Raw genomic sequence first — 15,981 nt, forward strand, 5'->3', positions numbered from 1 at the left:
ATATCGGTAACCCCATTTACTGTGATAGTACGATTTAAACAATAATTGTTTTGACCCAAGATTAAAATGGCTTAAAATCACATGGCTTAACACTAAAGGGCCTACACCTGTTCTGCCAGAGCATGTTTATAGCAAGTAATAGTCTAATCTAACTTACAATGACGATTGAAAACGATACTAGTGATACTAGTGATAATAATACACATGTATTGATATTAATGAATAACCTCTTCAGTACAATGTATCAACATTGCTGTTAACATTTAACATTAATATGACAGTATGTTTACATGAATAATTATTGCCATTGTACCGATTTTACACATCTTGATCAGTGATGAACGCACCGAGAAGCATTCGAACCCCGAACCGTCTGTTTTTAAAGCCAATGCCTCAATCGCATACAGCCACAATACCACAGTGCTCCCACAAAAGAAGGCGGCCAGCCGACCGTAGTCTTAAGGACCAGTTGTGAGAAGAGTGGCTGATGTGACGATTGCATTTGTGGTTCCTCCTGTTGTCGCAGCTTAAGGAGTAACGGCAGCCATGGTGTTAATGACAACGGTTGTAGGTTCGTCCTCATCCTCATCCTCATCATCATCATCATCATCACTATCTTCAGAGTTCGACCCACTGCTGCTCCTCCTTCTACGATGACCTAGATTAGGGGAGAGACAAGTCGGGTAACTATTACTAAGAGACACAGAACTCCCAAATGCACTTTTGTTCAATGACACACGTTAACGTGCTGACACACCGTCTCCTTTCCAATACTTCCATTTCTGCTCGTTCACATTCCCAGAGACTCCAACTCTCCCGCTTTCAACGGGAGATCTCCCGCCGAAAGCCCATTTTTGCAAAATCCCCCGTTCTCCCGCTTCAGATTTAATTTCTCCCGCCCTGGCTCTGTGTCTCCCGCTTGAAATGATTTCCTACTTATTGTCAACGTATGTTGAAAAAATAAGCCTTAGAGATAGCACGGAGAGAGAATCTAGAACCCTAGAACTTCGCACTTCGCGCACATCAGATTAGAGTCACCCGTTCGCTAGGGGTTTCAGGCGGGAGAATCTCCAGATCAGAAGGGGCTTAGGGTTTGAGTCTCTTCATTCCTTGTCCAGATCATTTTTCTGCAACAGTTTTATTTACCAACCATCAGAATCAAAGTATCGTTCTATCAACCATTTTGAGGCCTTTCCATGTGTGACCGTGCATCACAAAACCAACAGAAAGTCACACAATCGGATTTTATGTGAGGACTCATAATTATTTGGTTAGTACTGTTCAACTTAGTCGTTAATTTGCATAATCTTCTGCTAGGGCGATTCTTCTGCTTGGGCAATTCTTCTGCTACACTGTTCTAAAGTTTGGGATCCAAAAACGAACGGTAAATTTATTTTTAGCAGTGTTTGTAGAACACCTTTTGATAAGATACTGTAGTGTAATTAGGTGTGTCTTAGATCCCAATGTATTTTATCACAGGCCCTTTTCATAGTTTTAAACTTTTATACACTCTTCACTTTCAACACAAGTAACTTTTGAAAGAATGATGCTACTGCCTTGAAAGTTGGTATTAGCCATGGGTAGAATGTTTTAATAGGGATGCCTAACTTCGGCTTAAACCTTCCGCAATGGAGTTTTACAACCTGCTTTTCGTCCCATTCCTTGCTCACAGCACGGCAATGGCAAGACTATCCCCAAACTCCAAAGACTCTTAATATTCTCATTAAACTATACTTTTCCAGAATGTGTACCTTCTATCCATTATTTGGACAGGTTAAAAAAGTCCATTTGTATTGCATGAGTTATACAAGCTCTACTCTTTTATACTCTCTACTCTTTCAGAATATGCTCTGAACTAAAACTCCATGGGGTTAGACAATACTTTTTATTGGTTTTATGATGCAGGGTCACATTTACTTCACTTGGAAGAATCACACCCGTCTCAGACCGACGAATTGTATGTTGCTTTGCGTGGACACATTGATGTCTTTAACTACCTGTGTCATAGAGATTGGGAAACTCTACCTTCAGTTAGCTCTCCTGTCGTGCCTGTGAAACGAATAACCGATACCAAACACTCAAAAGCCAATGAGATTATTAAGATCACGAGAGAGGAATATTGCAAGGAACGGAGTGATTATGATATCTATGCGTACTGACGGATGAAGAAGTGAATTTTCTTATTTTGCTACCAGTGCCTTCTGAACTCTTATACCTAAACCCTTCACCTAATTCTAAACCCCTGCCCTAACGTGTGAATTTAATCACAAACCTTTATGCACCCCAAAACCCATGACTAACCGGTAATTTTATACATGAAGTTAGCCACGGTTATAACTTATAAGGGATGGTACGGGATTTTGGTTTTAAATGGTGAACATTAATTGAAGCTGAAACAAAAAATGAATTGTAGTGTGTACAGTCTTACCATGCTGGTGACCATGTCCGGATCCATGCCCGCCCTCGCCCTCGCATTTCTTTAAACCGCTGCTGTTTCCCATCAAGCAGATCTGGTCTAGGATTTCGCACGAGTTGTTGAATGAGGTTCCATTCTCTCTGCACACGACACTGCTCAACATGGTGACGGAACGCCGACCCATACCCCTGCTTTTATTCCGTGTCGTCAGTCCATCGAGGAACGCGTCGGTGCAGTTTGCTCGCGCCTCCTCAGATGACGTGTTGTATGCTGGACACACTTTTTCAGACAAACGTGATGCGAGATTTCCGATGAGCCCATTGCCACCATGTCCGCCAGGGCCCCCACCGCCACCATGCCTGCCATGGCCCCTACGACCTTAAAGATAAGAGGAGTGGTGCGAGAATGAGTGAAAAGTTTTTTTTGCGGTGTCCCTTCAGGCCTTCCATGAGAAGGTGATAATGCATGTTGTGAGACTGGAAGACTTGGGCAAATCTCAGCTAGAGCCATTGACTCCAACAATTTAAAGGGGAAATTCAGTCCAAATATAAGTTAGTCTGATAAGAAAAAGTAAAATATTACTAGTTCAGCGGTAAAATTTCGATCGAAATCGGCTGAAAAATAAGGAAGTTATGACATTTTGAAGTTTCGCTAATTTTTCAGGAAACAATTCAAGAATGGTCAATATGAATATGCACATGGCGAAGTGAGCACGTCATCCCCTCAATACTTGCCATATATACAAATAGGTTTGTATGCATAAAATTTTGAAATTTCCAATTTCTCATTAATTTTGTGATCACTATTCTGAAGTTATTCAACGAGGAATAACTTTGTGTTTCAGACTTCAATGACAGAAACATCGAGTTTTCGTCATTTTTCTTTGTATACCATGAATGGAAAATTATGAGGTTATGACATGCTTAGCTCAGTCATTTGCATATTCATATCCACTGTACAAGTACCGTTTTGCAGAAATAATCAGGACTTGAAAATGTCATACTTCTTTATTTTTCATGCGAATTCACTCAAATTTTATCTGTTGAACTCGTAAGATTTTACTCTTTTTTATCAGACTAACTTATATCAAGACTGGATTTCCCCTATTGAAGTGAATTTCCTGCCTCATTATTCACAACTTCACAGACAGATCTCTTTGAATTCCCTTATAAATCATAATTATAAACAGTTAACATTCTATTTTGTACATCGGTACTTTATATTACGAATTAGTCCAATCTCAACGAGGAGCTCTCTAGATAAGAACCAAAGAAGAAGAAGAAGAAGAAATTAAAGATCCGGCAACACCAGTCCATAAGACTACATCATTGTTGTCTCATTCTTTCGAACCACTGCTGATGTAAGAAATGAAAGGACTGGCCTGTTTTCTGTCTTCCCCTGATAATTATTTTTAAAAAATCATTGCCTATAAAGTGAAGTTGATGTTAGTCAAATGAAAAATCTCTGAAATGAAACCTTTCATACTACTGAGTTTCTCTGGTTGCGTTTTATCCAAATCTCCGAATGAGTGGCTTTGTAATTCGTTTACTACAGATAGTCCTTAGTGTAACCAAGCCATAAAGACATCCCAAAATATTTATATGTTTTGTGTTTCCTTTTGAAAATTCAGTTACATGCATACACCGCCATGACGGCCGTTATATCGTGCACTGCCACTGTCACGCGGGGTATACAGTATATATCATTGTATTTGTTGCTGTTGTTGTTTTCGACCAATTCTCTCTAGCAGCTAGAGTTATTTATTTTTAATGGTGTGAAAAATTAAAATCAGACAACTGGAAACTGGAGATTTCAGGAGAGCTGGAACTGAAATAAGAGAGTTATGGACTGTCAATTTTACATATTTTCACAAAAGTATTGACAAAAAAGCCCCGCATTATTGTCTAAATGAACTGACTGGATAATTTCATGACTGGCAAACGAGCCACCTCGCTTGTTTATTTACATGAAGCAAAATAAACCTGTATACCTGAAGTATACTGTGTAGTAGGTTTTACAGATATTTCAGAATCTCGAAGAACGGATTAATTCAAAATGCTCCTACCTTCAGCGGTCAGCAGAAAAATGACGACGAGGACACACCCAACTGCTAGTATTGACTTCATCTGTGACAAGCAAGAAAGATAGAAATGAAGAGTGAAAACGACTTTAAACGACGATCAAACGCGATCATTTTCCACCTGTTGTACCGATACAGGGGAACCCCGTTATAACGAGGACCTATAAAACCATGACATCACGCACTTGGTTTTTGCCAGGTTTCTCACTGTCAGGGTACAAAACATACAATTTGCAGTTACATTTTGATAGAATGATAGCTTTACACAAACCAATGTACCCATATGCCTATAGTATAGCGTCACTGACAGGGAAACGTTTGAATTGGTGAACACAAGCACACACACACACAAATCATTAAGAAATAGTTAGGCCTTTGTACATGTATATTTATAAGATATAACAACAACAGTTTTACAAAGGTTAGGCCTTTGTACATGTATATTTATAAGACTTGCCCGAAACAGTGAAAAAAAAAATATGCAGAACTCTTTGAAGAAAGGACAGCTTAAGAAGAAGAAAAAAAAAACACGCACTAAAAACAACACTAACTTAATCCTAATACATTTATGATGAACCGCCATATCAACTGCTATGAAATCGAACAAACAAAACATGTAATAAGGAACAGTAAAGACGAAAAGAAGGATCCAGCAATAACACTATCTGTTGAAGTCAAAATGAATATAACAAAATAAAATTTGAAACTATAAGTTTTGAAAATAGAAACTTACTTTGGCAAGAGTATTAGGCCCTTCGGAGAAAGAGAAAAGAAGATTTTTTTTTTTTTTCGCACGCCTAAACGGTACTGCTAGAAAAGCTAACAGATGCTGATTTATATTACTCACTAAGTTCTCCCGGTTTATATACAGTTACGCCTCGGGCTTACAACGTGACGAACAGATTCCCAGTTTTTCGTGGTTTCCAGCTTCCGACTGTTCCCGGTGGTAGCGGTTGGTGTCCCAGTTTTAGAAATGAAAAAACAAAGAATAGGTACACACCTAATTCCCTCTTTAGTGACTTAGTTTCACCACAACGATGAGAAAAGAAGTTCCATGTGAAAAAAAAAACCAACAAAAAAACCATTAATTTCTAAGTAATTGGACCAAGGCAAAATATCGAGGGCATGATTCTGTCGAGTTTAATAGTGGCTATCATTGTACTTGCATAGCACACAAGTCCATCTTGCGGTACTCATGGCGCTTAAAAAAAAAAAAAAAAAAATAGATAAACTATGTACAAAGATGACAACAGAGAATTTGAAAATGACAAACAACATACGAACAGATACCAGATACAGAACACAGTTGTTCCGAACACTATACACTGTAAAAAGAGCTGCGTTAGATTTAAAACTACGGTAGTTAAATCTAACACCGATCAGGTGTCAACAGAGGACCACACCGACAGGACTGGTGTAGAAAGTACGTTTTGATGGTAAAAAGTGTTCACCTGACCCTTCCTGAGGGTTAATTTGACATTCTAGCTGGTGATATTTTGACACTGCGCTGGTGTTAATTAAACAATCATGACAATGACATTACTTGGTGTTGATTTGATATTTCTGGTGTTAATGTCAATGGTATAACACCAGCACAGCTTCAATAGGAGAACACAACAACTGGTGTTACTGATGTCGTGGATACTTTATCAAAAAGTTCTTGTTCGTCTCATTGAAGCTCCAAATCAACAAGAAAGTTATTTTACTAATTACCCATCTGAACATTAGTTTTACATTTTGAAGTGACACCCGAGGTGTTGATTTAACACCACAAATGAACACCAGAAATTTAACACCAGCACAGAGTTTCATAACACCCGTAAGTTTGGAATTGAACGTTTCTTTAGATTACAGTTGCCGTATGTTTAAAACTGAATGGAGTTATACTCAATGAAAAGTACCTTAAATTCATTCCTGCTTGAAGGAAAGTTTGCGCTGTCATACGCAATCAATTACAAATTAAGCATCAGAATAAAGGACGATTGAACTTATTATCTAAGAGATCCCGGTAAGTTCAGTGCATGATATACGTCTAGGAAAGAAATTAAAAACAATTGCTGATTAATTTGCAGTTTGTCGTCCAGAATGAACCTCCTGCGTAGCCAGTATAGATGGGTACACCTGATTTTTCCACTTTTTTTCCCTTTTTTTTTTTTACTCTTCGTTTACTGAAAGTGTGTTCAGAATTATTTTTACTTACACTCGCCTATCATCTCATGACTTTACATTTTTCTTAATTCATACAACTGCCGAACATACCATAATTATGAATGACTATAGTGTGGAATACAATAAGAAGTTCTTTTTGATTAACAGAGTAAAATCAGACTGACACAATGCGAAAAATATCTTCAAAATCAGATCATACTACATAAAATGATTTACATGGATTTTGTGTTTTCACGTAAAAGTAAGTATTATTCGTAGCAAAGACATGGAAAAAATAGTACAAACAATGAAGTCAGTATATCATCTGCAACTAGTTTACATAGATTATCAAAATTTCAACACGATGAAATATCAATACCAAAAAAAAAAAAAAAAACTAATTTGATGCAAGAGGTATATCACTCATACTTTTATCAATACCAGGTCAAAAAAGAATTTGGTTGATAATGCACACATAATATTGAAGACTTAATTACGTAATGACATTATAATCTCTGCTAATTTGAATATGCATGGTTAAGACTAAATACATCTAATAGAATTTCCCAACGTTGTCAAACATTTTCCAGAGCAAGGGATATTTGTGTACGTATTACAGATTAGAAGGTAATTGACTATGGTGATTTTTTATCATGGTAACAATGTTTGTTTCTTTATTTGTCGCTGCGATGGGGTTTATAGAAAACAAAGCAAAACAAAACAAAGAGCAAACGGGAATAACGTGCTAGCCTTGTGACGTAATAGAGAACCCTGAAACAACGTTCAACTTATTGGTCGTTTTGTTGTGTTTTATTTTACTTTTTTCTTTAGGGTTTTATTTGGACCCAAGGGCATTATAACCATGCAGAGCATACCGCGCGCTTTGACCACAGAAAGAACTCCACATAATCTGAGCTGTGATATCAGAGCTGTGATATCCTGTTAAAAAATATACAAAATGATGAATACAAATAGAAATACAAGTCACAAGAATTCAATGTTCTATAGGAGCTATACTTGAAGCTGGCAAAATGGAAGAAGAATTAGGTAAAAGGAGTTTTAAAATGCTGAATCACAATTATAACCGCCATTCACTGGGCTTTTTCCGTAATTTATTCTTTTTGTTGTGAGTTTCGAATGTAATTTCATTGCACAGAACTCCAAGTTAGCTTTTGTATCATAGAGAGTAAACTCTGGTGAATCACGAACTGCAGAACTGTAATTATCATAAGACAAATTGAAATTTGAAATTTATGACATTAGAATTTAATCTGTAAGCACAGTGATATTACATTGGCGTCAAAGAGAAACTCATGCATTTACAAGTTATAATGAGATGAAGTTACAGTGTACAAATTAATCATCCTAGAATACATGACTGACACATCGATCTTCACTGTATTTCTTTTAATATCTTTCGTTGGATGATTAAAATGAAAGGACTTGAACTTGGAATCGATTTTCTTTTTAATTGATATTCTTTGGCAGAACACATTAATGACAAAAAAAACAACAACAACAGATCAGAACGAAGTTTGTATCCAATGTTGTATTGCGAGACCGGAAATGTTGGCTGTGTGAGAAGGGGTGCACTTGCTAAAATACAAACAAAAGACAATAAAAACACGCCCCAAACCATTTTGTACATACTATTGGGAGAACAGTATCGTTGTAAGAAGATGTAGGCCCTGTAATTCTATGTGATTGTGACTATTCGTTTAAAGTATCTGTGACCCTTTGAAAGTCACTAACTTCTCTTTACCGTAGTGAAAATCACCCGCTATACGTCTGTTGACTTCCCTCAATCATGTCAATCAAGTCAATTTCACTCTTGAATGTATGTAGCATTATTTGACCCTTGCTTTCTTTTTTAATGCAACGCCAGTTATGGTCTACAGGGCAAGTGTTTTAAATAATTATAATGATAATAATAATAATAACAATAATAATAATAATAATAATAATAATAATAATAATAATAATAATAATAATAATATCATAAGAAGAAGAAGAAGAATATCTGTATGATAGCATACATATTTTCACTTTCGAAAAGAATAACTTTAGGGCTGTTATCCTTATATGGTCAATTAACTGTAGTTTGCGTTCAATCATTAAATGTACAAATGCAATATTGCTTACAATGTAATTTTCATACAGATGAAATTATGGACAGGCCTATACATTTTCAATTGTATAAATTGCCCTAGTGCTCCATGATTTAATGTGTTGTGTTTCTCAGGAGTCCCCCTCCAATTTCTGCTTGTTTGTTTGTTGTAGTTCGTTCTTTCTTCTTTTCCCATAAAGATAGATAGGTGAACATTGGCAAATAACAAATGAAAATCAAACTTGATATCAAATAAAGCGTTCATAGGAATATCAAAGCAACAAATAATTCATGAAAAAGAAACAGTAGCAAGTTCAATGAGTGACACATGTAAATCCGCCCACTTTTGGTTTGTTATACCTTGATAAATTTGCTTGTTTATTTATTTATTCATTTATTTATTTTTTGACTTTTTCCACCGTTTGAGAGAGCAATTTGGTGTCAGGCTGAATCAAGGATCAATGCCACCTTGGGATAATGCTGAATCATACATTATCATCGGCATTCTTTTCCGCTGTGAGAGTTCTGCAAAAACACACAAACAAAACAAATACTGCGACACTGATGACAATAATAATAGTAATTGTCGATATATGCACGTAATTCCGGCGGAACTTTGTAAGCCTTTGTTTATATTTTTGTTCCGTTTGTGTATTTTCCAACACTGAGTTGGAGCTGAAACATTTTGCTCTGCGGACAGCACAAGCTATTATTTTCCTTAATATGGCCGACCATTGAAAATGAGGTCAGTCTTTTATCATTTGATTCATCGGACATTGAAAATGAGGTCAGTCTTTTATCATTTGATTCATCGGACCGATACACAAGTTAATAATTCATCTTCTCAATTTTAAGCACGCTGAATTGCACGCTACCTTATCTTAAAAGACAGATTTACCATGTAGGTCAACATACTTATCAAAAAACTATTAGTAACACGTATAATGTTTTCGATGAATATACTGCGTGCTTCAAGAATCTAGAACAAAATAAATCAGAAATTATCACTGACCGGGGGCTAATCAATTTCATACGTACTGTTCACTCGAATTTGATATGTGTTAAATGTGATGGGGTAGCAACGCCTCTACTGATTTCAGAATCTAGTTTAGAACGGCTTGAAGATTATCTTCCTTATGTTTTCTACGTGATTCCCATGCTGTATCGGTCGCACTATACATGCAGATCATGTTAAACCCTGTGACCTTGATAACACAGAAATCTATAATAATGTGCGTAGATCCGCAATCACATCAGCATATATTATTATCCATAACATTTCCTTTTATGGCTAATCAAAAAGAACAGACAGAAGACCAATGATTCAGAGCCAAATCAAAGGTTATTTCGTAATTGCATCTTTCCAAAAGGACCCCCCCCCCCCAAAAAAAAAAAAAAAAAAATCAGAAAGAGCTGCTATACACACTGACACACTATAGGCCTGTATACATTATACGTCTTCATTCGAAATCTATTGAAAGAGCTCTGTTTTATGTGAATTTATTATATACATGTATGCCCTATATAATTCAAAATGACAATGTATGGTATAAGAAGCATGATAATATAGAAAAAGGAATGCAAAACCATAACGATTACAATATATATATAATCATTTTGACCCTTTCCAACAACGTTTGTATATGAACCCGTCTTTTCGTGAGCATCGCAGTTTACTGCACGATTTTTATATGGTATAATGTAGATTGTAAGAAAGTGCATGTATATAATGATAATGTTAGTGATTAGTAGACTGCTGACTGAATGATCGGCACTTCATGGATCATGCAGATGAGGAGGACGTGCAAGGAAAAATTGAAGATTCTGGAAATTGTATAGTAATCAACATGAAACGAACAACCCCACAAACTGTGACGTCACATAAACAGTGTTGTAAGCCTCATAATAGATACGCCTTAAAAAACAATGAGTTATCAAGGTGATGAAAATGAAGGATGTGGGCCTACACGTATTCCCACGTGTTGACCTCGATATCTGATTGGTCTAAGGTCCAGTCCAGCGGTTTTGACCAAGGTCCGTAATGGCCGGATACCGCGTAGCGCTCAAGGTTGAGGCGAACAACTAGAACTCCTCCCCCCCCCCCCCCATGTCGTCCATGTGAGCAGCGCTATAGTAGAGGTCACATTTCTTAATTGATTTTTTAAAATCATGAATATGTTTTTGATGATATTTACCCCTACATCATGAGGAATTGCACATTGAAGGGTTGTAAAGCTTCTCAAAGGGACACTTTTGAAAATGATGCACATTGGGGTTTTTCAAAAATAAATCTTCAAATACCATGAGGAAAGCTTTCATCTTCCAACTAAAATGCAGTTTGTATATAGAGTAATTCATACTTAATATCTGCAGCTGTTCATTTTTTGCCAAACTGCCTTCACAATTTTAAATATTTTTTTCTTCATTAATCTTAGTTTCTTTGGTACGATTTTGTGATGAGATCAGGGATATTCCATTATATCTACAGGTGTGAGCCCTATAATAGTATGGGACAAAAAGGGACACTGCCTTGACAATTATATCTAGCCACTTTGCTGAAATGCATTATGATAATCAACACGCATTACTCAAATGCGACAATGCTTTAAATAGACAACATATTCTCTGCTCCTTCTCTTTCCCCTCGTTATTCGCTGTGCTGAAAAATGGCATTCTGTTCTCGTTCTATATACATGTAAAATATTTCGTTAATCGTGACCATTTTGACATTCCTGCATGCATGGTAGGCCTACACATCTCATCACGGCTCAATGGATATTGTCTGCATGAACAGTCACGTGACCATAATGATTATTGTTATGTCATTCTAAGTTCACATTTCCCTGTCAACGCACGAATAACGTATGCTATAAATTTGGATACGCTTTATATTACGGAGCCCACCACTGTGACAATTAATGTTTGGTTTTGTATTTTGTATTATTTGTCTGATGGAAATGAAGTACACACTGCTCGCATATTATATACCAAAATTGAACTGCATTATTATTTTGTTATCATTAAATCGGTAAATCTTCAGTTGACAGCATGTACCCTCTGGAGAAAGATTTTATGAATCGAAAAAAAAAAGTTATGCAATACGCACAATATTAAGATTGTAGACAAAACAAAATAACAAATCTTCTAGATTGCCTTGTAAATTTGATAATCAGGAATCAAGGTCCCATTAATTCAGCGATAAAAAAAAGGCTTTCAATCATTCTACAAGCGAAATAAACAGACCTGTAAACAGACCTATTTGACTAAAACACATGGCTCTTGTTATTGTATCTTAAGAAATGCAAGCGATGACTGATGCAGAAGCAAGTATATCAACTCATTAATGTGACTGGTTTATAGGTTGAATTGAGGGTAGTCGAAAAGGGGGCACGTCACGAGTTCGATACCCACGAAAACAGCCCACGAGTCACACAGCCAATGAGTTCGAAGCTAAGCAAAGGTCCGGCGCTATTCTATAGGCAAAAGAGGCCCACGGGTTCGACATTATCAAAGCATGCAATGCCCATGCATGCACGAGACGGATACATTAAGCCCCATGGGTCGTTTTTTATAGAGTCGAACTCGTGATCCTTTTGCGCTTATAATGTCGCAACTCGGGGGCCTTATTTAACAAGTGTCGAACTCATGGACTATTATAATGATAATAAGATATGTGGGCTGTATGACTCATGTGGACCTTTATTCAATGTTGAACTCGTGGCCGTATAACTTGTGGGTGCATAGATCTCGTAGGATGACTCCGTCAAAAGTAGCTGTTATGGTGTAATATGCCAGAGGCAGGGTCTATGAAAGCAAACAAATCGTGGGTGAGTCTGACTGTCTCTGAGATACTTCTAGGCCTATAATGTATAGTTCTGAATTGTTGTTGTTTTGTAAGCCCTTGATGCTGCATGTGATTCAGTCGTAATGAATACTAATTTTTGTATGGTGAAAGAGTTTCACTTACACAGTAATCACAATTTATTCCACAGTCATAACAGTAGTGCAGGCATGTTCAATGGGCCTTATAATCTATCTGATGTTTGATGATGATTATTTACGTATAAAGTTTACGTTTCATTGAAATCTGCAGAGATCGCCTTCATGAAATGAACGTCTAATAGACGGGGAATGCTGCCTTGAAATACTTTTTTTTTAGAAAAAGTGTTAATACATCTTTAGGTGTATAAGAAGTTTTTGATACAGAATTTGCAGAAGATATAATGCATTCTTTAAGAGTGCATGCCATAATAGTGATTAATGCTTGTGTTTATTACGTCAATTAACATTTCAGAAGCCTTTTGGCAACTGCAGTAAATTCATCCTTCTGTCCTCATGCACTTTTGTGACGTATAGATGACTTTCTCTTTAAACTCAACTTATTTCATATTTCTTTAATCAAAGACAATACATCGTAATACATAGATAATCATAATTATGATGTTAATCATACCGGCACCAGTAGAATAAAGCACGGAAACACTGACTGAATTAGGAAAATAGCGGTTGTTCAACCATGGTTGTTCAACCAACACATTGAATCTTAATGGAGCAGTTAAAGATCAATGTCAGAGACTTAGATTGACTTGTAAACATATCAGCTATATAGATACTACTGTAACGGCAAATCAGTGGCTGTTGAAATTGATACACAGCACCGATTAAAAAAACCCGAATTTGACACTCAGAAATACAGAGGGTATAAATATATAGGCCTATAAATCAATTCAATTCAATTCAATCTATTGAAAACCAGACATGAGGTGAACTATACTTATTAGAATTGCATAGTATACCATCCGAGGAAGTACCATCCCAGCTAATATTTGGACGTTTTCTGAACGTTCTTGAAACGTTCCAATTTTGTTATTTCTAACGTTTTCTCAAAACGCTTTCCGCACAACGTCTTTTTGTGGAAGGTTTTCGACGTATTCAAAAAGTTTCAAATAGACGTTATAAAAACTTTTTTTAAATGTTTAAAAAACCAATGAAATTTATCTATACCTATAATACATCCTATTCCCATTTGATGTAATCACATTCTTTTATATACCAGCCAATGTTGAATGCATGAAAACATGGCAACTAAAATTAAATCATACACACCTTAGTTAGGCCTATTAACATATGAAAATATCTCTTCATAGACAATTTGAAATTGGATAACGTAGGTATAATTTTTAACACAGAAAGTTTGAAACCGGCATAAATCTTCTATCTATTTCCACTAGTTTTGAAATCTTATATTACTTTTCTTATTTGGGTATTTATAAAGCATGAATATTCATGATAAAAAAACCAATGACGAACACGTAGCGGACCGTCTCCACAGTCAGACCGCAGCACGTATGCTAATGAGCCGATCCGGCAAGATTTATTCAGCTCTCTCGTTGACGATCTTTGCGTTCGAAAGGTGTCTCGTCGTGCGAGATTTTGCGAGAGTTTGACAGGGCTATGGGTTTTCACAGTGTAGCGATTTGTACATTACATTCATCATGGCTACAAGTCACGGTAAATTGTTCTGCAGACTCTGATCTTTATTTTGATACTAAATTTGCGTATAACATCGGATCTTATCATGACGATATAATCAGTTGAATTTGCGTAAATTTTACCTGCTTTTCACGGAAGATTTTGTCGTCTAAAGTTCGTTTTGGGGTCCTGACCGGTTTAAGAAACTGTTGTTCCTGATTTTGGCTTTTCATAGAGAAGAAACTTAGATACTCATCATATATTAAAGTCAAGGAGATGCAAGCATGATTTATACTAGTTTTTCTGTTTTGAAATGTCTGTAAAATTCACTCCTAAGCCGGAAGTATGCTCCACACAAAGTGTACAATGGCGTCGAAAGAGCTCTCTCATTGGACAGTGCTTGCATTCAGCACTTTAACTTGGCTTGAACTACACGCGTGCCAAGAAATCGCAAGTGGCATCAAACCGTTATGTAGCGTAATGACGTAATGCAAGCGCTGAATGCAAGCGCTGTCCAATGAGAGAGCTTACTCTTGAGATTGCACGGTTTCAAGCTGATCAACACTGACATCGATGTATATTTTACTGGTTCCTGACCGAAGCAACAAATTGTCAAAATGTTTACATGTGTAGAAAGATTAAGAGATAGACTACCAAATTATGCATTTCCATTGAGATGCAAAGTGAATTTGGTATTCTTTTGACGTCTTGAACGTGTACTGCACGAATGACTTTTTTCATCACTTTTCAAGCTCAAATTACGCTATGATACTTTTCATTTACAATAATTTGAGTAACATGTGACGATAGTTTACACATTTTCCTAGAATTTGCTACCAAATTTGTGAATTTAAGGTGTATTTTTGTTGCCGAAAGCCAAAGGACAAAATGATAATAATAATAATAATAATAAAAGGACATTTATATTGCGCAGCTCACTATAATGATATACTCTACTGCGCATTACAAAATGACATGCATATAAGAAATTCAAACAGAATGTACACTACTTCAAGAGATGACTTTTTAACCTGGCCTTAAACTCATTAATTGTGACTGCTTGTCTTACAAACAAAGGGAGATTATTCCATAATTTTGGTGCAGCGTACAAAAATGCCCTGTCACCAAGAGTAACTTTTGATTTCCCCGATGGATATTTCAATAATGTTTGATCCCGTGAACTTCGAAGATGATAAAATGTTTGAAATGATGTTTTTAACTCTACAAGTTCTTGTATCCCCCCCCCCCCAAAAAAAAAAAAAAAAAAAAATCCCCTTCCGCAGCTCATTACGTATGCAAGCCTAGAGCGGGCTTGCATACGAGTTGAATAAATACGAGCGAATTATCGGGTGCTGCGGTCTGACTGTCCACATTAAAACTTTTTTAAAAGTTCATTAAAGACGAAGTCGACGTAGGAGACCTAATAAAAATGTTTTGCAGACGTTTATAAACGACGGATACGTAGCAGACAAAATGAAAACGTTTTGTAAAGTACATTGACGTTTTTAAAACGTTTTCCAAAAAACCTGGGGCCGTATTCTGAGAGCTAATTAAGTGTCTGGGGTGGTATTCTGAGGTCGTAATTAAGTCTGTAATTAACTTCGTGATTAAGTCGTGAAGTTAATAGGCCCTTAATCATGGGCAAAATCGGTATTCTGAGGACGTAATTAAGGCATGATTAAGTCCCCTGTAATTATCTTAGGTCCCTCCCATCTAATTGTTATTCCATCCAATCAGACGCGTTGTTAGAAGCCAAAA

General features: G+C 36.5%; 1 protein-coding gene across 1 annotated transcript in view; it reads right to left on the reverse strand.

Annotated features, from left to right (window-relative positions):
• The window catches only part of LOC140226253 (uncharacterized), an 18,561-nt gene continuing 2,580 nt past the window's right edge, over positions 1-15,981 (reverse strand). The window contains exons 2-4 of the mRNA XM_072306738.1: positions 4,482-4,542; positions 2,429-2,794; positions 1-658 (exon numbers count right to left, since the gene is read on the reverse strand). Coding sequence (XP_072162839.1) covers positions 528-658; positions 2,429-2,794; positions 4,482-4,542 — 558 coding nt within the window. The 3' untranslated portion in view covers positions 1-527. The remainder of the gene's footprint in view (positions 659-2,428; positions 2,795-4,481; positions 4,543-15,981) is intronic.

The sequence above is a fragment of the Diadema setosum genome, chromosome 3 (genome assembly GCF_964275005.1).
Source record: "Diadema setosum chromosome 3, eeDiaSeto1, whole genome shotgun sequence".
NCBI lineage: Eukaryota > Metazoa > Echinodermata > Echinoidea > Diadematoida > Diadematidae > Diadema > Diadema setosum.